At 38.8% G+C, this 25,772-nt stretch overlaps 1 protein-coding gene across 4 annotated transcripts; it reads right to left on the minus strand.

Moving 5' to 3' along the window:
• Positions 1 to 592: 592 nt before the first annotated feature.
• pparaa (peroxisome proliferator-activated receptor alpha a) lies at positions 593 to 25,642 on the minus strand. 4 transcript variants are annotated; one of them, XM_036577510.1, is made up of 7 exons: positions 25,053 to 25,642; positions 15,485 to 15,724; positions 13,009 to 13,166; positions 7,255 to 7,393; positions 5,385 to 5,584; positions 3,928 to 4,396; positions 593 to 2,320 (listed from the first exon to the last, which is right to left on the minus strand). In XM_036577510.1, exons 2-7 carry the CDS (start codon positions 15,684 to 15,686, stop codon positions 2,076 to 2,078), a joined length of 1,413 nt encoding a protein of 470 aa, XP_036433403.1. In that variant the 5' UTR covers positions 15,687 to 15,724; positions 25,053 to 25,642; the 3' UTR covers positions 593 to 2,075. The 4 variants fall into 4 exon arrangements, with proteins under 4 accessions (XP_036433403.1, XP_036433404.1, XP_036433405.1 ...); XM_036577511.1 differs by lacking the exon at positions 25,053 to 25,642 and adding an exon at positions 23,199 to 23,304; XM_036577512.1 differs by lacking the exon at positions 25,053 to 25,642 and adding an exon at positions 23,120 to 23,164.
• Between the last annotated feature and the right edge of the window lie 130 nt (positions 25,643 to 25,772).

Here is a 25,772-nt window from a genome sequence, read left to right on the forward strand (position 1 = left end):
TACTCAGCATTTTATACCTACTTACAGAAATTTCTTTTTTTGCATTTGACTATTCAGCTTCCCAATATTTGAGGCATGTTTATTAATTTTAAGTTACAGTGCACCCAGAGCTGTTATATTTCGTATGTATAATCAATAGAAGGCATTATAATCTGTTTTGTCATGACTGAAATCACATTATAGTTTTGCACCACACAGCTTAGTTACTTGCATTGAAGCCAACTGTTACTTACAAAGGATGTCAAGATTTACTAAAATCGTGTGTAAAATGTAAACAATCTCATGTGATATTCTGGTAGATCTAATATTATCTTTGCGCTCTACTTTAAAGAATATAACCCTTAGGATACATACTTACGCAAATTTAAAAACAGGAAATAGAACTCGCTCTTCTTTTGGCATCCAATTAGCAACATACAATCAAATAATTATTTGCATTTGCTTCTCGATAAAAACAACAGAGAAAAAAGATGTGAATTGGAATGGACACCAGGTCTTAAAGTGTACAAACCGTGACCTGTGGATTGTGACTGAAGGATCAATTATTGTAATATTAGTAGTACATGACAAAAAATTACACGGAAACCAAGTGTACATTAAACAAATATTCACAATCAATGACATTTATTCCTGAAATTGACTAGACGTTAAACATTCACATTTATTTTCAGATCTAAGAGGCGAAATAAGCAAACTGCCATAGTTAACAACAGGTCACCATGGCGTAAATATTAACCAGTTAAACCAGATTAATTAGTTTAACCAAGGTCCCTTTACACACAAACAATTAAAAACATATTTATCTTTTCCCATTGAGAAGAGCATTACAAATATTTCCATTGAAATAAGAGCCAGTGTAGTGTACCTGCTGTAGTCTAGTGCTGGGATGGGTAATCAATTCTAAAAGCTGAAGCTTGATCTTCCCTGAGTATCTAGACAATGCAATATTCCCTGATATCAACATAATATTCCCCATTCATATATTATACTTCTCTTTAATGTATGTGTAGCATTTCACAATGCAGCTCCATAATGCTACTGGTGAATACAGTCATGTGGAAAGTTTGGGTCAAAATATGTTTTGTTGATTTTCTAAGTGACAGTAAGTTCATACATTGAACTTAAATATAGTATGTGTCTGTGTAAAAGTAAAACATATGCAATGTGTCATGACTTTTGCATGTGCCATTTTATGTTTTATTTTCCCCAATATGTTCACTTCAGTAAACAGTAATTTTGCATTAAAATGTGCAGAAGTGTGTTCTCTGTAGAGGATGTGAACTTATTTTCACTTAGAAAATCAACAAAATCAACAGGGGAGCCAAACCTTTGGCATACAACTGCATATTGTGCTCATAATGCAATATATATGATTTAGATGGCATACTATGAGAAAAACAAGAAAGGCACAGTATTGCCAAATGAGACACATTTGACCATATATTAATACACTTTTTCTATTGGCACTAGTATCATATTTTCAAAAATAAATACCTTCAAAACATATTTTGATTAATCACAAGTGGAGTGCTATACAGTGCATATACGTGTATACACATTTATACCAATTGTACATGTTATTTTATGCCATTTAACATGAGGTATTGGTCTTACATTGATGGCTATGCATGTGAGCCATATTCCAGCATTCTACCATGGCATAAAAATTACAGAATAGACTTCCTAATGCCACACTTCCATTTTGGGAATAGCACACACTGCTTTTAGAAGGTATGAAATATGTTCATTTAAAGAGTTCGATGGCAGGAAGCTTGGCACAGGCAGCATTGTACTCACAAAAGTGATGGCCGTCAGGTGAAGCTCATCACCTGCTGTATAGGGATGACGGCCTAGGGTTCATGAAGATTAGTGAACAGCCATTATGATGGCCAAGTACATACTCCAAGTACAACATCCAACATGCACCAGACCTTCAATTTATCAAAGCTGGCCTGAAAGCCATGAGAATATTTCAGTCCCTTTGCTGCTGTTCTCCTGAGGCTGTAGGGAGCCAGAAAAAAGGCTACCTCTTGTCCAGTAACCAGTAACACCCTCAACACCCTAAGGTTCAGCTCTCAGTACATATCCTTGTAGATTTCCTGCAGTAATGGATGAAGCGAAGTGTCCTGTGTCTTCTTAATGTCCTGGACCAACTGAGCATGCTCTGTTACGAGCTGCCGAAGGTCGGCCAGTTTCTGCAGGAGCTTGGGGAAGAGGAAGGTGTTGTCAGGGTGGTTGGCCTGCAGATGGAGCTGCAGAGCATGAATGATACTTTCCTGAATGCACTCGATGTGTGACACGTTTGCCAGTCCTGGTCGGTCTGTGAGTGGTGGGGAAGAGGGACAAAAAGAACAGGATTCAGGGACCAGAAATTTCTAAGCTAGTCTTAACCATTGTATTGCGCTGTCTCTTTTGATAAATGCATTTGTATGCATTTGGAGATGGGATCCTAAGAGAATGAGACTGCAGCAGGCTGTGGTTATATTCTCAGGCCCTACAGAGCCCTGTGGGCAGCAGCTGGAACGAACACTGCAGGAAGCTGTGGTTATTTTTGCTGGCCTGAAGGAGAAAAAAGTCCCCGAGTCACTCTAAGGCTGGCTGTCATTATGTAACCTCTTTCAAAAGACCGCTCAGTACTGAAGCCGAAAGAGCCAGAGAAAGAAAATCCTGTCAGATGCAGTTTAAACTAGCGGTGAAAAAAATATTCAAACATTTGCCAACAAGCAACACTATACGAAAAAGAGAATATAAAAAGAGACGAGTCACTCTGAGCACAGCGAATTTCCAAAGGTGAAAAGTGACAAACGATACACTACCTCTCAAACGATACACTACGTCTCATTTCTTCCATGCTAAAAAGTAATATTACACTGGAAGGAACAAGATTTCCCTGAAATTACATTTTCTCCCTATTCTAAAGTAGAGTAGAGGTGTAAAAGTACATCACAGGTTTGTAATGCAGCGATCTGAAAGTGGCAATTCAACTGCATCACTTTTGAACGCTAAAATCAACTCTAATTTATTTTAATATTCGGTAAACATATACACACACTTTTGACAAAATTTAAATCCTCATGCTATTTTCAAACTATTCAAAAATGTACTATATTTTTGTTATGTGTTGTTTCTTTTTTCCAAATTCTGCTACTGAACAAATAAACAGATGCTCCAGTTACACAGGTATAAAAAATATTCTGAACATTCTGCATGCATTAAGAGGTGGGGCTGAGGGGGACTTCACGATTGTTCAACTATAACTGCCAAAAATAATTAAAAATAATCAGAGCATGGTAATAATAACCTGAGCATAGTAAAGACCTATGTGTGCATGTTTTATTGTGGAGTCTCCATGTTTTATCTATGTATTTTCATAACGTGCCATGGAAATACACTGTTTAAGTCATTATAGTGAACTGAATCGATTTTCTTGTCAACTCTTGGCTGCTTCGGGCGCGTGTAGCTAAAATACAAAAACTGTGTATGAAGAGGCTGATTCTGCACCTTAAAATGACCTAATTTTGCTTTTTACAACTTAAACATAATAATAATTGCCCATGTTTTCAACACATTATTGTTTTCCAACCATTATATCTTCCGCTTCATGTGTGTTCAAGTATACTCAGCATGTAGCTTGATTATGGGTGTGATACAGTTGGTCACTGTTCCACTATTAACAATCTGTTCAGCTAATCTGCATACAGTTTGTCCTGAAGGAGAGAGAGCAGAGTGAGCAGGGTGTCATTTATGTACTGCATAACTGCATAATTTTCAGCACCTCCAGCACAAAACACCTTCCAACTCCCCTAATTCTCAATGACTTGATGAAGTCTGAGATTTCATGATGCGCTGTGTCTTGATGCACTATAATCAAATCAAATCATTCAGTGATTTGCAGCCCGAGTGTGAAGTGTTCTCTGTGTGCCTCACCTCCACAGCAGATGATGGCGGCCACGAACAGTGCCAGGTCGCTGTCGTCTAGCTGCAGTGCATTGAAGCGCATGGCGAACTGGAACTTGGGCTCCATCATGTCACTGAAGGGCCGGCGGAGACTCTTAAGGAACTCACGAGTGATGAATCCTCTACCGTGGGCCACCAGCAGCCCATCCTTATTCATGCAGGAGGCCAGAAGGGTGAAGAAGGCCTCATGCACGCCGTACTTCAGCAATGTCACCTGGTCATTTAGATCCAGGCTAGCAAAGCCTGGCACGGCCTTGGCAAACTCAGTCAGCTGGGTGACGGTTTCCACCGAGGTGTGCTGGCAGCAACGAAAGAGACGGGACTCGGTCTCTCGCTCCTGCAGAGCACTCACCAAGCCGTCCTTCCCCTCTCCCAGCATCTGAGTGGCCAGGATCTGCTGCGCCTGCTGCAGAGTGTCCAGGTCATGGATGACAAAAGGCTGATGAAGGACAAGGAACAAGTGAGGTGAGGGAACACAAAAGGGTTTCAATACATCAGTCCTGTAGCATCTCTGCCCTGCACATTTCGCTGTTTTCCCTACTTTACCACACCTGATCCAAATAATCAGCCAATGAAACCCATAGATTGCAAATGCCTGTATGAAGATCCAATTCCTCATTTTCATAAATGCATAAAATATCATTTTCATAAAAGTAAATGAAGAATAAGTCTGCAGTTTAAGGGTTGCTCATATAACTGCACTATGACTAGTTGGAAGAACTGTATCTCATAACTACTATGAATAGATCTCAGTGTGTGAACATAACATAGTTATAAGCTATGTAATGTTAATGATGAAAACAACTGTTTGATTATTGCTGAAGTCTTTTCAATAAGTCAAAACAGAGCTGCCAAAAATAAAAACAGTTACCACAAACTACATACATTTTACAAGTTATGTTCCTACAATATCCAGAGTTCTTGACAACAGAGATTGGCTTGTCACGGCAACAAATTTAATTATCATCAGTTGTACTTCAGCACTATCATGCTCATTTTTTTGTCATTTCAAAAACAGTGGCTACAGATGCCGTGAGTGTGCTTGCAGGCACCTTACTTTCTATTTCTGCTATTTTTCTCTGTATCGAGCAGGACGTTTTCAAATAGTAAATCAAATCTGCAATGTTCTGCAAAGTTCTTGGGCATATACCCTCTCTTGATATTTAGCCGAACAATGATTACAAATTGCTTTTCTAAAATCTCTTGTAGAAGCTATGAAATGGTTCCACACAGCCAACATTATCACTGTTGATCTGTTGCAACTTAAACTGTTTGAACATATCTACACTGAGCAGCAAAGGAAAAAAGTGAACATTTCTAATGGTTAGATTTTGTGCTTTTTCTGTGGAAATGTTTAGCCTTTTTTCTCTTTTGACCATATTTTGTGCCAATTTTGATTATTTTTTGCCAAAAAAATTCTTACTCACAGGTGTGCTGGTCTTGCCAGCAAGAAAGATTTGTGATTTGGCCTTGCTCATGTGAAAGTGTTTGAGGTAGGCCTCATGGATCTGCCTGGCTAGAGTCTTCAGATCAGCCAGCTGGGTCTGTCCTTCCTCCGTCTCACCAATCTGCAGCTCTGCTCTCAGCTTCAGCTTCTCTGAGCGAGGCATCCGCCCAAAACGGATAGCTACGAGAAAGACAAACATATTAGCTAAAAATAAAAAAAAAACTTTAAACATACCTATTTACTTTTTATATATAGAATTTGCCTTCTCTTAAATTTTAACAATGCATTGAGACAAATTAGCGTTCTTGTGGGCAGTTTCATTTTCAGTGGCAGTGATATAAAAAAAAATTTAAATGAGAGAAAAATCTTATGATTTTTGAGATTTGTAACAAGTCCTTTGAGGGTCCAAAGCAAAATGTAAGGAGTAAAAAATATCTTTATTCCCTTAGAAATGTAAATGAGTAAGAGTATTCAATTTCACTAATACCTGAGTGCATATCGTCCAAAATAATACTTAAGTACAGCAACAAAGCACTATCATTCAAGTATTTTCCACCTCTTGGAATGAAATAAATTACATTAACATAATTATAGCCAAAAGACATAAACTGAAAGACAAAAATATATATTTTATTTATGTTGAGCCAATTTAAGTCAAATACCATATTATGTACAGCTGTATGCAAAAGCTTGAACACCGCCAGACAAATTACGTGTTTCACTGGTTTTCTGAATATTTTAGTGCACAATTTCTATTTATTTGCTGGGTTTAATATCTTGCAAAAAATTAAAACATAAAATATAAAAGTGCCATAACTTTTGCACAGATTTATGTTTTATTTTTTTCAATATGCTAAATTCTGCAAATAAACATAAATTATGCATTCAAATGCACAGAAGTGTGTTTTCTATCGAGGATATTTTAACTTATTTTCACTTAGAAAATCAACAAAACATGTCATTTGACCAGGGGTGCCCAAACTTTTTGTGTAAACGTAGATTGTGTATACGTGCTGCACATAGAAAGTAACACACACACACTATATAGAAGTGTGCTAGGTGACCATGCACTTGACACTACAGCTCTGAAGGGACAAAGGGCAGCAGTGGGGAAATAGGCTTAGATGGTGTGATGTGATGTAAACCTGGACTCAGAGTGAAGCGCACTGGCTGTTTTCAGTGTCTGCACATGTGTCTGTATGAAAACATTACATGTATAATTCAAGGACAGTCTAGAGTACAGAGGGGAGGGAAGTACTAACGGCAAGTTTTGTAATGTAAAATTATCCCAGGCCCACGTTACCAGACTCCATTATCCTCAATGAATTGACAAAGTAAAAGTCCTACAGCAGCAGAGGGCAATGTATTTCCACGTCATCCAGGTCACCTGCACTTGCTCAAAAAGTGTCTATTCTATTTAGCTAGACCTACGGTATATAGAATCGTATTCAGAAAAATGCTAACGTCATGCTTATAGTGCAGATAACTAATGTTTGGATAGACACACCACAAAAACAAATACTGGCAGTAAGTGAGCAGGTTAATTTTTAATTCCATGTTTAAAATGTGTTAGTTTAATAACTTTTTTCCCACCCAAATTGTTCCATACTGCCATACACCAAACCAATTTTGATAACCAACATTTCACAAGCAATGTTACTAGTTCAAACAAATGGTATAAAGTGCATAATCACTGCACAACATATTGTTTATAATGGAAAGTGATTTCATCTGGATGTTATGACCAATAAAGTAATCTAAGGGCTTATACAGCTATGAGATTGCAGTATAACTCTATAAATGCATAATGGATATCTCTGTTGAAAGGCTGAGGCTGGCAGGGCTCTCACCGTTATGGGACATGCCCACAGCGAGGCACTTGTGGAAGCGGCAGTATTGGCACTTGTTCCGGTTCTTCTTCTGGATCTTACATCTGCGCTCGCACTTGTCATACTCCAGCTTGAGGCGTATGGTTCTTCTGAAGAACCCCTGTGGAGAATTCATACAGGGACTTGTTTCTCAACTGGTTTTGATTTATGGGGTCAATATCAACATGATATCACTTCAATGATGAGCGGCTACTTACAACCCTGGGTAGTAAAGTGGCCTGATATGGTGTTCTGTACACTGCCCTCATGATAAGGCACATCGTACTATAGATGAGTCACTGATTAGCACATTGATCACCTCGAGTAAATAAAGTTTACTTTGCAAGGGAACTGAAATTATATCCACGTGCAAACACAGAGCCTCTACTAACATCCTAAAGAGTATTTCATACTCCTGATGTGTCAGCTGCTAAACCTTCCAGCATCACATAGTTGCAGAATATATAATCCACAGTATGCAAACGTTTAAACACTCCCAGTCAAATTAGGTGTTTTGTAGATTTTGTAAAGGAAAATTATTATTTATATTTATATTATTACTTATATTTATTCTCTTGGAAATGTAATTGAGTATTCAATATTGAGTATTCAATTTTAATAATACTTAAGTAAAAATCTGCCAAAGTAATTCATAAGTATACAAGTACACACACACACAGACACACACAGGTCTATACAGTGAAACGTCCAACCCACACGCTCAAACACACACACATACATAGCTACTCCATGTAGACATAGTATGTACAGTCATATGCACAAGTTTGAACGTCTCCAAAATACAAGTGAAAATAAGTATAGAAAGTGTGTGCAAGGCACAGGGAACAGAGTAAAGAATGAGTTATTATATTTTATGTAAGTGTTTAACATATAAAAAAGCAAATAGGGAAAAAATGGTACAAGCAGCATGTTGTTTTTCCACCAAAATAAGTATTCGGACATTATCTACAACAAATAGACATAATAAACAATGTTATATGCATTTTGTTCTATACAGTTATTTTTATTTACACTGTTTAACTGTTTTATTTAACCTCTTAACATCTCAGGCTTTTTACATACTAAGACTTAGAAATCAGTAACTACAGGGTCTTCAATGCAAACCACATACAAAGAAATTTAAGGAAAGCGCATAAGCACAACTTGAAATATATACAAAAGGTGCTACATAAAAAAACATTCTTCTTATTAAAGTTATTCACAGTTTAATCCATGATGTCATAAAACATGGAACATTTAAACGGACAGTTTTAGAACTGCTAAGCTTCAAGTTTGGCCTAATATGCCTTCAGATGATACAATAATCACTGCTACACTGAGCTGCTTTGCAGTGATGCAATGTTTAGTACCATGTTCGGTCCTTTTCATTCTCCTGCTGTTATCTAAAAGTAAGCAGTAATGCATGCGTGGGTGTTTATTTTGCTGCCACAGACTCCTCCCATTCGATTTCATTAAGCTTTGTTATTACACTCTGCAGTTAGTACCAAAGCAGCTATTATGCTGTTCTGGCTTTAAAAGGGCCTTTTGGACTCTGGCTATCTTCAATTACTCTGCTTCTTTCATCATACTTTCACACACCTGAACTAAAGCATGACACGGAAGTTCAAAGCAGACAGCAGCTGGTCCTGTTTGATGAAAATATTATATTTTTTAGTGGCACTAATTTACCAATTTTTCTTATTTTCTCTGGGTGTAGCTCTCTGTGCAAATGAAATGAGTACGAGTTCTGGAATCTCCACTTGTGTTTTGGCACATGCTGAATTTGAAGTTCCTGCAATTAACAGCTATAACAGCGTGAGGGCCTATGTCTGAGTTTTCTAGCTGAAGCCACTGTAAATGAACAATTTTTCGGTGTTTGTGTGCAGTTTTGGCTCAGGTTTTGTTTGCATGTCTCTACTGCAGCACCAAGCAATCAAACATTATCGATTAATTCCTTCCTTGTACAGATTCCACTGCATCATTAGTACGTCCAAGTCAATGAACGGAAATTAGGTTGAGTGACTCTTCTGATATGGCACTCTTTCCAAGTGTGTTTAAGGTCAGGCCGTCGGGAATGTTTGAGGAAAGGGTTGGCGCAGAGAGGCAGGCCAATAGAAATAGGCAATATCAGTGCACAAATTGCTGCACTTTAGTCTCTAGTTTGTGATAAAACGAGTGTTTGAGCTCGAACGATATGATGTAGCAGATACCCTAAAGTTGTATGGTGTGTTTGGGCGGAGAGGGGGCTGGGCAACACACGTCAGACTTCATATTAGCGTCTATTCTTGAGATAGACACTCAATACCAACTGGCTCAGTACCAGCACTCCATTATGTGTGTGAAGGGTCAATGTTACAACACAGAGCTTAGAACACTTTATAGGCATGCTGTTCAAGAACACATGCTTGTCCATGGAAACACACACTTAACAACAGCACATGGTACAGTGGACAGAGGGCTATAAATGTGCCTCTGATGCATTCTTAACATGGTCATCATACCGGTGATTAAAATGAACAGCACTAATCCTTAAATATCCATTAAGGACACATCGTCCATTTCCTCTGATTAACTGCAAATATATCTCTATCCAATAGTAATGTAAGGCTAGTTTTACACAGTGAGGCTTTCATGCAACTAATCGCATCTTGTGAGTTGCATGCACCATCATTTTTGTGCAACTTGAACTGTTAGGCTGGCTTTACATAGTGAAACTTTCATGCAACTTAGATTTGGTTAATGGGTGGTTGAAAAGTAGATTGCTCCCCTTGCCAGCTGACTCAAGGTTGGTAGTTTTTCATTTTGTCAGTTCCGTGAGCCACGACAAAGCTGCATTTATTAGCCAGCTAATGATGATAGCTGTTTAAATGGCTGATTGTGCCACCATTAATTCTTCTAACCTGCTGTTAAAGCGATTCATGTAGCTAGATTCATTTTGTGCTCTCTTGACCCCAGGCTAATTTTACACAGAGTTCAGATTCATTTGGGATACAAAGGATGAAAATTATTACAGAAGTGGAGACGGAGATGCACTCCTCAATGAACTTGTGCTTCTAGGACAGGATGAGCGAGGCATAACATATACACATCAGATAAAAACTCAAATATATAGTAAAGAACCGGAGATAGATAGATAAATGACAGACAACTGACATTCGTGTAGCTGTCAAGTTACACCTAAATTGTGTTGCACGCAACTTACAACATGCAACTAATTTACCATGCAAAGCCAGTCTTACACGAAGCAATTCAAAAACAATCAAAGTTGCAAGACACTACTAGTTAAGCAACTGGTATTCTTTAATAATTGCACTGTTCTTGCTATATAAAGTATATCTGCAATGCAATACATCTGCATATTTGCAGCATTTTTACCATATTTGTATATTTTGTCCAGCTATCATTGCCTCTATATACATTCCCTGTACATTTATTTTTTATTTACTTTTATTCTATCAAAAAACAATTTAATACAGAAATTAAAATTGTTAAAACTGCAAATGTGCAAAAACATCCTGTTTTGAACTCACTGCTTTCAATCTAGGGCAGTTAATCCATCATTCTCGTTGTTTTAGCCTAGACTGCTTTTTGAATGAGGCCCAATGCAGAGCAGCCTATCAGAACAGAGGTGATTTACATATATCTGTCTTAAAGGCACTGTAACAAAACAGCCTGTTTAAAGAAAGAGATAAAGAGAGGTTGGAAAATGTTATTATAAGAAATAATTATGACTGGTTTTGGTTAATAAACTTACACAAATGTTATTAGGTGGAAATACAAAAAAGTGTGATATGGCACCTTTAATCAAGTATTGGTTAAGATGGTAAACAAAAACCCTGGTCTGTCACAAGCAGAGGTTTGGAAATTCATAAGTTAACACATTAATACAAAAATATCAATTTACTGCATTAATGTCTGTGTTTATTCTGCTGTACATGTTGTTTTTATGTTTGGTCAAGTTTTTTTGCAAATAAATGCTAACTGCTCAGATAAACAGCTTTGAATATCATTTTCTCAGGTCTGCACACTACTGTATTTAGGTAGTTGGGTTTGTTTTGTATATATGAAGTACTAACACTAAAACACAATAAACTCCATGACTCTTGTACTTGTTGCTCTCATATTCAAGATACAGTGATAACAAAGCAGATAACTAATGTTATCACAAGGAGCAACACAGATTGTAGTAAACCACAAAACCCATGCTCCTCTCAAAGTCAACACAGCTTCAATCTTGAAAAAGTACCCAGCAAAAATAAACCTGGGACCGGTGGGCTTAAGATGAGGGGAAGCGGGAGGCTGGAACACAAAGTTAACATGAACTTCCCCATCCACTTCTCTACAGACCTGAACCAGCAATGTGCTGAGATTTGAGCTGAGATTTGAAGACTCTGATGACAAACTGTTTCCTGATAGATGCAGTAGAAAAGCCCTTTCCAGGAGTGGGAGGACAATCACCAGAAGAGTTTGCTTCTTTTTCCTAACATGTGCGAGAAATGTGTGTGTGTGTGTGTGTGTGTATATATTAAAACTGTTTGCATGAAAAGTGCTCCAAGTAGAATAACAGCGCTCTCAAGGACAAACAAGTTGACTTGGATATGATGCTTAGATCATCAAGAAACCATGAAGAAAATATTTAATTCTGTCTTTAGATTTACTTACTTTTGGTCACGATTAAGTTGATGTTATGTATTTCATTCACGTGTAAATAATGTACATTTTTGAAGCACATAATGGTACCACTTTACAATAACTACAATAATTCAGAATAATTTTACAATAACTACCCTTATAAAGGGTTTATGAATGGGTTAAAATTGGTTTATGTATGTTTATTAATTGATAAACACCTTAAAATCATTAACAAGCACCTTAAAAATAACAGTCACACATAAATAAAAGGGCAACTTTGAACTGTTATATCCAATGATCATAAATATCAGATGAAGCTGACAGGTTTAATGCTGACTGATGGAGAAGACTAGTAAACAGCAAGATCTGAGATTTAACAGTATAGATGAATGTGGGTTCACTTGGCAAGCAGCAGTTCACTGTTGCATTTTTGTGTCATTACTACTTGTTCATATTTTTTAATGTGTGTATGATCTAATTAATATCCATTACCGAACTATTTTTGAACCATTCATTAACCTGTACAAAGGTACTCTTGTTGTAAAGTGGTACCATTTAATGCATTATTTTTCAATATAGTAATAAATGACTTGTACTATAAGAGAGATGACAAACATCGAAAGCCCAACAACCTCTGTTTGGCTGACTCACTGTAGTCGACAGTGTTTCACTTTACTGTTACGGAGCAAAGATATTCCATGACGCTTCAGCTTTAGCCACTAAGGTTATGCCAAAGGCAAAAAGACACTAAAACCAGTCCCCCCTCCGCACCCAAGACACTGCATGTGATTTCTCTACTCCAAATGGATTTAAGCTTTCCACTTATTCACACTTTTACCATGACATGTCTGAATTCTTGGGAGTCTAATTAGTTATAGTGGGATGAAAAAAAATCAATGGAAAGAGTTTACAATGCACATATTAAACGCAAACAGGATGACGTATGCTGCATTTACATCACAGGATGGACCCGTGCCAACGAGGGGAAAAGTGGCACATCGACAGAGGTCGGAGTGCCCTCCCTCTCACATGCCTCAGACTTTTCCACTGACCTTGAATGCAGTCACACTGTGTCTATGTATATATGTGTATGTGTGTGATTACCTTGCACCCCTCACAGGCATGCACTCCATAGTGGAAGCCAGAGGCACGATCAGCACACACGCGACACTCAAGTTTTAACGGGCTGGAGGTGATTTCATCCTGCCCTGGAACCGCTCCAAACACTGTAGAGGATGGACTAGAGGCTGGGCTCGGGACATCTAGAGAGGACACACAGACAGACTTTAAAGTCCCAGGGAACACAGAGTAAGATATTAAAACGTTTGTATGATAATGTGAGGTTATATTAAACATCCATTAAAGTTTGAATGTAGATACAAATATGATAAAACGCAGCTTAAACCCGCTGATCTGACCCATCTGAGAACTCTGTGGGCATGTTTCCAATATTCTAATGAGCAAGTGTGATTGACATTCCTCTAATGCTCCCAGCCTGCTATACTACAGACGCAGGACTAAACACAACAACGCACGCAGGAAGAAATGAGTTAAACAGGTTCTACATATGCAGGTCATGTTGTAGACCCAGCTGTCTCCAAGGCTCAGTAAAAACATTATCCAGCTTTTATGCGGTGACGTCTTAAAGAAGATAAGATTCTGTTCATATTTACTTTATTTCTGGATGTGCATCCAGAGAATGCTAGCATGGCCAGTTGAACGAATGGAAGATCGAAGGAAATGGACGGATGAGCTAGCTTCATTAGCTGGTGTCCTCTGCTCGGTTGTTAGCTTTTGCTCACCAAATCGTCACCAAATTTTGTTAAAGTTGTGCAGGGACAAGCCACATCAGCCCAGTGATTGGTAAGAGTAATAATTATGAAAGTATTACCCAAGATTAGGACTGCCCAGTTTACATTAAAAGGGAATTTTGGTGAACTACATTGGTCAATTAGACATAGCAGACATAGGAATGTTTTCACAGGAGCCCAAAATAGGAGGACACAAAGTTAGGTTCCCTGATTAACATACAAAACGAAAAATCTCAAGATTAATTGCAATTGCATTTTATGTTGAGGTAACAATACCCATACTTGCTGTCTCTCCTCCTCTCCTGTTTGACTGAATGGAAATTCAACATAAAAAAACAAGTTCACACAATGATTTTTAGGTACAGCCTTAAACAGCTTGCCTGCTATGCCTTGAGTGAATGAGATGAATCTGACAGATTTCACTTATTTTCAATGTTCACATTAAATGTCAAGTTTCAAGTATAAAGTTTCAATACTTTATTGCCATTTCAGTCAGTACTTGATTAAGAGGATTTTGTTGGTGCTGCTCAAACACACAAACAATATACACTCATTAATAAAACATCTATAATCTCAATAAAATAACAAACACTGGCATAAATTAAAATACACAAAGTTAAGATTGTGAAGTGGAATTCAAAAGTTTGATAGCAGAAGGGTAGGTACTGTTACTGAACTGAGATGTTCTATATAAGATGCTTTGAAATCTCCACAAGCAAGCTTTTTAAAAAGGTACTGTGCTGGTTGTGAGCTATCTGCATAGATTTTTAATGCTTTCTTTTCCATCCTTTTGGCATATAGAGAAGCAACAGATGGAAGTTCGCAACCAATGATTTTGGAGGCAGTATGCACTACTTTCTCTAGCCCCTCTCTCTCATATGCTGTTGTACTAACATACCACATATGGAGAAGGTCAACACACTTTCCACAATAGCCCTATAAAAACATAGCACACAGTCTCTAGTCACACCAAAGTTCTTGAGCTGTCTTATAAAGAAAAGCCTTTGGTGAGTAATATTGCTCTCCCACTTAAGAGATGAGCCCAAAGAACCCAAAATAGGCAACCCTCTCCACTCCCTGATGGTCAGAGGTGGTAGGCCCCCCCCCTACATCTCCTGAAGTCAACAACCAACCAATGTTTCCAATATTCAGGCACCAGTACTGAGAATTCGAGGAGTGGAAACCACATTTTTCATTCTAACAACCTGCTTTCTATTAGACAGAAAATGAAATGTGTTTTCCATAAGCAACATACACAATACCAGTACACATACAGCACAACTGCAAAAGATGTGCTGATAAATGAAGAAAACTTCTATTAGCCATTCTACAGCTTGGATATTTGGAATTAGTTTCTTGCCATACTTCAGCCATGGCAGGATGGAAATTAAAGTCTTTTTTCAGAGCATATTTAAGGGCATGTTAGATCATGGAATTTTCAGGTAAAGTATGAGTGAGTATGTGTGTTTATCTCAAGAGAACATGTAAAACTCCTAAAAGCCCACTGTCACTGTCCTAAGAAACCCTGTATCTCTGAAAAAAGTGTTCTTAACATCTGTGAAGTAGAGGTTTATGGTTGCTTTTCAAAATTTCTATTAGTCCACGAGTCATGATATATTAACACACTGTACAGGGAGGTTTTCAAATAGCAAAAGAAACAAAAATGTGATCATTTACTTGGAGTTGGAGAATTAGATGAAAGCCTAGCTACGATTGTGTATGTGTGCATGTGTGTGATGTGTATGTATATGTGTTCTTTGTATAAGTACCCAGAGTAATGGAGCTTTCAGGGCTGGTGTTGGTGCCTTGGCAGTCGGGCAGGTAGAGCAGATTTAAGGTGTCATCGTTGAGGGAGCAGGAGATGTCCTCCAGCTCCTCCATGTTCATGATCAGCTCTCCATACAGTGGGCTGTCCAACACTGGGTCCCCCACAGGAGACAATGGACTGAACAGACTGGGCACATCCACCATGGCGCCGGACCACGGCAAGTACTGAAACACGCATTAGACTGCAAAGAGAGAGAGAAAATATGTACTCACTTTCACACAGCTGCTATTTTCACTTAGCTGCACCAAGATGCATCAATCTGAGTGAAGCAACTCAATTGCACCAATTTTGGAACGTTCAATATAATCAATTGTAATGATATTCAATATGGTATGCACTCATTGTTAGTCAAACAAAATTCTCAGACTATTTTCAAATAGTAAAAAGTTTGGTGCACTGTTTTTATTAGGGGTACCATGAATTGAATTGATTCTCAATAATGAGTTCACGATTCTGTGTTCTCACAATATTTTGAACAAAATTTAAATAAACATAAATAAAGAGTATAATAAATGTTATAAATAACATTTCTGACAGTTTCAGCCTATATTACTTATACAAGAAACATACGTTTTTTCAAATAAGAACGTTTTAGAATTCTACAAGGCTGATGTTGGCTTCTTATTGGGCAGATTTTAATTAGAATTTCCTGTCCCATCTTTAATGGAGCAGCAGTTACATTCTGGTACCTGTACAGGTGCTTCAATGTAACTCCAGCACCATTTACAGTGGAACAAAAATTCTGAATCAGAGCAGGAATACTGAATTAAATTCACAGAAGTCATTTGTCTCAAACACACATCCCATTTACTTGTGCCTCTGACCACCACACAGTGCTGGAATTTGGAAAACATTCCAGTTATACAACTATCAGTACCAAAAGGCCGGCCACTGATTTAAGTCCACCGCCTTGAAAACACGCCTTGGACTACTTTCAGAGGCAGTGGACTAGATGATGGAAGGTGATTGAGAGATTGGAAATTTTGATTTTCATTTGAAACATACCTGAAACATCCCTGACTCAGGAACTGAGGTAAAAAGGCTAATGTTAGCATGGTTTGTAGCATGTTATCTGCGGCTTGTGGCTTCCTGGTATAACAGTTATGACAAAACTCTGGAGAAGAATTTCAACCAGTATACTAGTTAAACTGATAAATCACCAACTACTAGACACTAGAACTGAAAACTTCACACAATGGAAAGGGAAGCTGCTGAGCTCAAATTATGCGGAAAACTAAAAATTGCAAAAAAAATGATATATATATATTTTTTTGGACAGCGACAATATGCATTCTCCACAAGACATTGCCACAGTTGTGAACTGCCATATCATTGCAATATTATGTCCCTACTTTTCCTAGTTTGTATAGTCTGTATTCCACTACTATGCAAATTGTTCCTACAGTTAAATAGCTGAACAGAACTGTGGTGAAATGATACACTGACTCGTTTCCTAAAAAGCTGTAACCAAAACAAAATTTAAATGCTTAGTAAATAAGTTACGGTAAACATAAACAAGTTTTTTTTATATTTAGATTCCTCATGCCAAATGGTACCACAGTGGTTCAACAACCTCTCAACCACCCTGGACCTGATCAGTGCTGATTTCTCTCTCTGCAGGGGTGACAGAGTTGTTGAGGAGAACTTTGCATGTTTGCTTTCAGAAGATCACTGTGCTAGGCTTGGCTCACCGTGCCCATGGTCTAAACACAGGAGTGTTACAGCACCTTATCTCACACACTGACCAAAGGTGAAGTGCTTCACGGATTAGGGCACAATAGAGATGAGGGAGGTCTAGAGAGAGCTATGACCATGATCCCCTAAAGTGGACTTAGTACCCCTAGGTAAGTAACAAAATGGTCCTTTTAGTACAGGTTAATTGCATGTGAGTGGAGCCGAATTGGTTGCATATTCTTCGTTCTTGCACTACATTCACACTACATTCACGTTACATTCACTTTCTCCCTGTCTCTGTCTCTCTCTCTCTTACATGCTCACACATGCAATCAAGGCCAGAAACATTCAGTGGCTATGGTAAAACTTGATTGAATAAAGCAAAAAATCTGAACTTATGCCTCACTGAGGAATTCAACTGAAAGGAACTGAACTGATCCAGTCAAACACGTACATAATAAAATATATTACACTGTCACAGGTATATCTTCCATGGCAGTAACTGTAATACATGTAATATATTTCATTCATATGTACATGATGTTTACAGTTGCATCACTTTTGTTAATACACATTATACTGAAATTCATTTTACTGTTTTAAAGACTTGGTGTGATATGATCTGGTCCATCCCACAGGCACTAAAGAAGACTGCAATCACATGACTGAACGGTGAGTAAAACTGGGCCACGACGTGATGGAAAATACATCCTGAATCCATCGAAAATAAATATACACCGTCATCAGGAAACATTCTGCTGCTGCATCATCTGACTGAAAAGACTTGGCCACAGCTCCTGCCTTTCCGAAGCTGCCTTCGGCAGGATCTTGCGAGTGAAAATGACCTGGAGTTTTTTAAACTCCCCCATCTCTGACAGACGGGTGCGACCCAGCTGCTAACATCTTCCCCTGCTCCAGCTGTTGGAGCAATCTTAAAGCAGAGCTGAAGCAATATCGTTCCATGAACAGAAGAGTCTGCTGCTTTCGAGAGCGGCTGTGTCAAACACATGCAGACATATGTTGCAACACTGCATTCCCACCGGAGACCCACGCAGACAACCATATTGCTTAGAAATGTAGGTCAGTGACTAGGCAGTGGTGGGTGCGTGGTAGGAAGTACGCTGGCATAAAATGTAATGTTTTGCGCAGACTTTCAAACGAGCATATTTCAAAATCACTGCAAGCAAGTCTTTTGCTGCCTTCAAAGTCCTCATCGGAAGGTCCTATTTAGGACTTTGGAGGTCGTAAATACGACATGATCTTTGTTCAAGTGGTTTTGGTCAAAACCAGATGGACATACTGAGAACAATGCTTTTTTGTTTACTTTTGTTTTTTTCTGTGGTCAAAGAGACTAAGTTTATTTCGTGCTACTGCAACAAAATAAAAAGCAGAGGAAAGTCGGGGTTCATTGAAAAGTTTTCTACTCATAATTACGACATGGCGGCGTTCATGTGCACTCATCTTGGAAATACGATATTTCCGACATGACTTAAAGGCAGCAATACCCACAGCTTTAGCGAGTTATCTGTAATGACGGAGAAAAGTACAGACAAAATTTAGACTTTAAGATGGTTGCTAATATTGTTTTAAACTATGTTATGTACTTTTGCTCATTTTTATAGATAACAGTATGTCACACAGAGTCAGAAACCACATAAAAAGTCTGTTTGAGATTACTTAACTCAAAGCAGTTTAAGGAAAGTGTGCATCTATTTAGTAGGGTCACATTGCATTTTTCTGCTTGTGATTAGCATAGTAACTGTCAGCTGTGCTAGCAAGCTAAAGTTTTGATATGTAAAGGCAGAAAGCTCTGGTACTTGTCTTATAAAGTGATCCACTATTAACAAGGAAGTGTGGTACTGCTAGAAAAAAGCTCAAAAGCTAAAATCTTTCCAAAAAACTCCTTTTTTGTTTATGTCACAGTATTTTTAATGCACGACATTATACAGTTCATGGAACTTAACAACTGCAAGCACTAATTCATCCTTCATTATAACTTTCACTGAAGTCCCACTTTCCATTTGATTTGATTGGTTAGCACAGAAAAAATGCCCATCACATTAGCTGCGTGACTGGTTGGAATTAAAAAATGTTTAAATTCAGGGGGACTGGAATGCTCCACACAGAAGACAGCTATGCAGTGCGCACAAAACCACGAGGCGCCCAGCATGCAAAAACTGTTCCTCACTGAAAACATACTCCCCTCTAAAGTATGTTGTTTGTACAATGCTAATTGGTGGGTATTAGCTTCCATTACTTGTTAGCCCTGTATCGCCAGTGTAAAACTGACGAAACAAACTTCGGACCCCAAACATGTCTTGTCTGATTGAGTACATGTGGGATAAGGAGAAAATTGTGTAGATTTGTTTTTCACAAAACTACTTCTTCAGATGTAATCAAGTTATGTTTGGTTTGTAGTTCCACTGACAATTTTATTTACTGTCCAAATTGACCAGTTAACCGTTTCTTCTGTGTTTTTACGCGCAATGTTGTCTGTAAAATAGCGGTAAGTATCAAAAAAGTGTTTTTTGGGTACTATTTTGCCTTCAATACCCTGCATGTACCTCTCCACCATGACTGGATTTAAGAAATGCCTTTTAGGCTGAAACCTTATCTCTGAACTATTGTAAAACAGCATCTCAGTCATCAGGCAGCACATTCATAACCATTTCGTGTAATAGCTTTCTGTGATGGAGCTTTTAGAGACATTAGACATTCAGATGTCTGTATGTCTTTGTTTACCATTGCTTACCATTTAATTGTGCAGAATTATCTCTTAAATAAAATAAAATAAATAAAACAATAAAGGAATTGGGAAAAAAGAAAAAAAAGAAACAAGATGACACATACAGGGACAATGTCAGGGCAGTACACCAAAGGAGAAGTAGACGGGGTCGAGTGTGTAACATGCCAGACTATCGGACTCAGTCCAAATCAGAACTCTCTCTTACACACACACACACACACACACACACACAGACTCACGCGTGACTCCAGCCTCATGACACAGCACTGCGGCCAAGTACAGAGTAGGCCAACACCTCCAGCTGGACAGCGATGCCCCCTGCAGCCAGCAGAGCGGTTTATCAACACCATACAGTACATGGCTTACAACAGCTATATTTACACACACACACCCCACAGTCCACTCCTCCATCCTTCCAACCACAGATTCTTCTAGCTACCTGATATTCATCACACACACCCACACTTCAGTCATATTCATCTGACAGGTTTGTAACTGCCCTCTGTTCCACACCCCAATGGTCAGTTTTAAAAGTGCAACTGAACTGGGAACCCCTTAAAATCCTCACTCAAAACCACAAAACTTATATATTAGCTTAATTGTAGTTACTCAATAATTCATAGCAGTTACTTGAAGGTCTAAGTATTAAGACAAGTTTTTAAGAGGTTTAAACACAATAGAACTGCAAATGTAACATATAGTACTAGGGCTGGGAATTTCTAGGTACCTCACGATTCGATTCGATTACGATTCAGAGGGCTGCGATGCGATTATAAAACGATTATCGATGCATCTTTTTTTCTATACATGATTTCTATTTTCTTACTGTCTGAGGACTTGGTACTTTTAAAGCTAAGTATTTGTAATGATCCATAATGAATTTATGTCCAATATCTTTTATTAATAAAACAAATGAAAGTGATGTGGCAAGTGAACTGGAAGGCTCTCATTCACTGCTCTTGTTTTGAGACGCTGCTGCCACTCATCTCTGATCAAATGTGCTGTTACGGTGAAATAAGATCCAGTGGTAATGGATGTCCACGCAGTACATTATAGCCGTCCTACCCGTTTTCTTTAGTGATTTTATAACTTCGGTTTTGGTCTTGGGGTAGAGATTGTCGCTGTGCCAGTAAAATATCTTTGAGACGGGGCAAGAAAGCCCTGTTTCGCAACGACTGAGAATTGGCGTGCAGACTGCAGGTCACCTAGCAACGAGGTTTCGCCTGGCTAGTAGCGAACGAAAAAGGAAAAGAGAAAGACAAAAGAACATTTGGAGATGAATGGACTTATTCGTATTTATAAGCAACGAGAGACTGTCAAACACTAAAAAGTTGCGAAGATGAAGTCACTTCTCTTTCTAATTTTCCTGTTCCACCTTAAATGGTGCCACATTTACCTTCGGCGCCTCAGTCAGAATTTAAGGTGGAACGGGAAAGTTCAGCAAGAAGCTGGCGAATCAGAAGCAACTTCAGCCTTGTAAAACAGCCGAAAGCTGAGAAACGTTTTGCAAGAAACTATTCAACTTTTGAGGAAAGGTTTTCTGGCGGAGATGGAAGAAAAGCAGCTATAGCTAAAGCTTAAAGCAGAGCAGAGTAAGTCTGTGTTTTCATTTATATTGTTTAGTCTATACTAGGACATCAACACATACTGAGACATATTGGACATTAAATGTTGTGGCTCCCAAGGTGCACTTCCAAGTTCCGCCCTTTGCGTTCCGTCAACATTACGTTATGAATTAAATATTTAGAAAACCGATTTTTGGCGTTGAATGAATCGATTCAGAATCATCCACGTCCGCATCGCGATGCATCTAAGAATCATTTTTTCCCCACACCCCTATACAGTACTGTGCCAATGCACATGAGACCCTTCATTTATTTAATTTCTAGTCAAAAGTACAACTTATTAATTTCTCAAGAGATCAGAAAAAATTAGAAAATAGAGAAAATGCCTGGTCGTCCATCAAAAAATAAATAAAAATAAATAATATTTAACACTACATTTAGTTATCAAGGCTGCTCTGTAATATTTATGCTTTTTTCCTGACTCTGAAAACGAATAACTTAGTAGCTGTTTTTAACTGTAAATTAATTAAATGAAGCATGGTCTCTGATTTTTGCACAACACTGCATGCAGGAATGTCCACTAAGGATGTAATGAAACAAGAGAATAGTAATCACGTAGTCACACCATAACCTGTAATTCTACTGAGAATATCAGCACAGGCTGTATAAGACAGCTGTAGGGCTCCTCTTACACTCTTAAGCAAGAGACAGGGGAGACAGTTCACAAGACACACATACAAACACAGACACACACACATACTGAGACCATTCCCAGTGTGCAGCCAACACAGCCTACGTGCAGTAGAGGAAGGAGGCTGTGGAGGGTCAAAGCTGAGGGGACTGCTAAAGTAATAATGCTCTATTCAGCCTTTCTCCTCTCATTGTCCTCTCACTGCTGGCCTACCTGATTGTGCCTGAACAATACTTCAGGCCACGGGTATTTTTGGTAGCACAGGAACTGGAGGACAATTTAAGTCTCTGCCGCAAACCAACAATAACAACAACAACAACAACAACATAGACACATGCGACTTCTAAATGCACTTTAATACTGATCTCATATAGATATTATCTCAAAAGCATGATAAATGGAACACACAGAGCTGATTAATACAGCAGAGTGACTCCAACCAAAAAAGTCATGTACACAACAACAGATTAACTATTAATGACAGATTAATGATGATCAAAAAACAATTCAGCAAACTTTAACTGAAATGCAAAAGCAAAAAACAGACCACAAATCCACAGACACATGGTCACATAGACATCTGTTCTTTGGAGGGCAGCAAACAGACAGTCAAACTTGCTAGATTGTCAGGGTCAATGTCTCAAGCATCAGCCCACAGCTGAAGACTCCCTGAATGCACCTCTGTCTGAACTAGTAGCTCAAATGGGAAAATGGACAAGCAAAATCTACTTAAGTCTCATACTGAAGTTCAAAAAAGATTAACTAATGACAAAATTAAAGAGGTCAGCAATATTTCCCTTGTCTTAAAATAGTGGTTCTAAAACAATGACATTCCAGTCTTTGCACTGAAAGAGACCTGCTTCTCTTTTTCACATCCTCTATATGCTAAAAGAGCCTTACATGAGGAAAGAATTAACACACTTTAGCCCCACAGCCATGACCCAGCACTAGGACAGAGCAGAATGAAAGCAGCGCTTACCAGATCACTCTTCACGAGTCTGTTCTAGCAGCAGCAGCCAATAAATACACTGGCCTCGGCGGGGGCCAAAGTCCAAACCCCACACACTACTCTCCTGCCTCTCGCCGAGAAGCAGATTTCCTGGCGCCTTACCAATAGAAGAGGGCAAGCGAGACGTACTCGCATCTGATAAGATGGGCTTAATCGTAATACGCAAGCAGCCATAAAGGCTTAGATGCTTTTATTTCAACAATAGGAGCGGGATGGCCTTGAACACATCCTGATGTGCACCCTCTGAGACATCCTGACTGTTATGGACGGTCTGAGAAGTTTTTATAAAGGCCAGGTTTAAACTTAGCACTCTGAATGGTGTCAAAAAACCACTAGATAAATGTGAATGTATCGTGGTAGGGCATCTTACGTATTGTAGCGTTTACTGCTACTAAAGGATACATAGCTTATGCTCAAGAAGTTGTGCTTTATTAAAGAGCTGTAGTTGGCCACAGCCACGCCATACAATTAATCAAGGCTTTTGGCTAATGGCTCGTTCTACTCCCAGCTCACCTCTGCACTCTCTCGACTGACACCCAGTTCCTGTCTGCTCTGACACACATCCGATCAAAAGGGAACTAGCCCCACCTTCACATTAAGAGTCTTTGTCAGAATAAACCCAGGAGAATACCCAGAATAAACACGCAGAACATTTCTCAAACATACTACAATATAGAGAATATATAGCTATAGTCTACAGAGCTTGTACATGGGGAAAGGTGCAGTAGGAGACTCAGAATGGCCCAGCTGTTAGATCAACCAGCTCCTGTCCTCATTTAACCTGTACATATTTAAGGTCATGAGGTCATGTTTTGGCAACAGTGCTCTGCAGTATGCAGAGGAACCAACGACAGGATAGGAAGAAACCATTCAAAGGTGCACAATGACTCAGACACAATACGCGGCTCAGTAAGAGGAGAAGAGAGACAAGTGAGCAAGGTCACCTAAGAGCAGGTGGGTTTGTATTATGATTATAATAAATAGCAGGAACAATAACATCTGAAGATATGCTATATGCATCACCCTTAGTGTTTATGCAAGGCTCTCTACATGTGGAAAAAAATAAACTGAGGGTAGCTGGAAAAATCGTGTCTTATTAGACAACCCCCATTAATGCACATACACTTAATAATGCAGATTTTCAAATCAAATAAACTCAAATCAAAGAAAGTAACTGAAGCAGAAGAGAATGACTAAGCAGATGAGGTCCCTGCAGTCCTGTTCTAAGAAATACTGACTTATTAAATAAGACTTGGAGAGACAACTCTGTACTCTAATGAAGATACATTGGTTAATAATTTGGAACTGTTATCTGTTGAGTTAATTACAGGCAGGGAGGGAGATTTACAATGCCATGAATTAAAAAGTAATGACAAGAATATTAAGTATTAAATAATATTGCGTATTATTAAGTAATAATATAGTATTGCTTAAAAATAAATAAAAATAAAACACAGACTTGCAGTCCTTAAAACAGCCATAAGTCAACAGATTACTAATAAAATAAACGCCTAAGTAAACACTAATAAACAGTTTATTAAATAGATAACGTATTGCTTTCCATCGGTGCATCTACACATAGCAGCAAAACAGGTTGCTTGCATGTGTTGACATGAAGTACTGACAAAAATAGTGCTCATGGAAAATGACATTAGTATGTCACTAATAACTAATAAATAAAATGCGTTTTTTACGGATACATAGACAATAAAAAGTGGCCTAAATCAACAACCATGACGGTTTAAGAGTGCTATAACTTGGCAGTAACACTTCCTTAACTCAAAGGCTGTCCACTACTTGCTTATTACCCAAGTTCGCCACTACCTCAGTGAAGTTCGCCCAGTCCGCCCAGTCCGCGGTGCAGCGCTCCTTCAAAGTCCTTTTTTACCCCCGCCACCACCCCCCCCATTCCCGCCCCCACTGCTGTCAAAATACTCCGATCCAAAGCCGAACGAGCCGTTCAGGATGTGACGGTAAGACTGACGACGGCCATAACGCACACACCTCCACGTACACCGACCCGCACAGCCAATAGATACGCGTTAGACTACTACAAAGTAACGCCCCGGAGCGCTGCTTTAAACAGTTCCCACCCGCATTCCGGTAGGCCTCGCCTCGTGTTCTAGGATTGGCAGGCAGTTCGTACTCACGAGCAGCAGGTCAACAGCCGACCAATCAGAGAGCAGGAACCGTAATATTACTAGCCAATCGCGGCGCAGGAACGGTATTCGTCGGAATACAGGTAGAAAAACAAAACACGCCGAACACCTTTGATGTTTGACAACTAAGTGGAACTGTTGCTAAGCGACAGTTTGACTGCGCCGTACATCACACCATTCATAATGTTTCCTGAGCAAAACGCTATTCGCTGTCCCGATGGTAAGAAAATCTCTGAATACACCTGTGATCTCCAAAACGAGCAACGCCTGCGTTAAGTTCGTGATTCTGTATGATAAGCAGCGAGGTGTGTGCAGTTACTCCGGAGAACGCAGAAATCCCTTATCTGGGTGTGAGTGGACACCTGCTCACTATAAAATCATGACT

Source organism: Colossoma macropomum, unplaced genomic scaffold (genome assembly GCF_904425465.1).
Source record: "Colossoma macropomum unplaced genomic scaffold, Colossoma_macropomum, whole genome shotgun sequence".
NCBI classification, from domain to species: domain Eukaryota; kingdom Metazoa; phylum Chordata; class Actinopteri; order Characiformes; family Serrasalmidae; genus Colossoma; species Colossoma macropomum.

What these genes read in the sequence shown, in the direction of transcription:
- pparaa (XM_036577510.1), bottom strand. Translation starts at nt 15,686, where the DNA reads ATGGTGGATGTGCCCAGTCTGTTCAGTCCATTGTCTCCTGTGGGGGAC. An exon ending in TGAAAGCTCCATTACTCTGG is followed by an intron (nt 13,167 to 15,484) that starts GTACTTATACAA and finishes TGTCCTCTCTAG; the next exon opens with ATGTCCCGAGCCCAGCCTCT. An exon ending in CTGGCAAGACCAGCACACCT is followed by an intron (nt 4,397 to 5,384) that starts GTGAGTAAGAAT and finishes GTCCTTCATCAG; the next exon opens with CCTTTTGTCATCCATGACCT.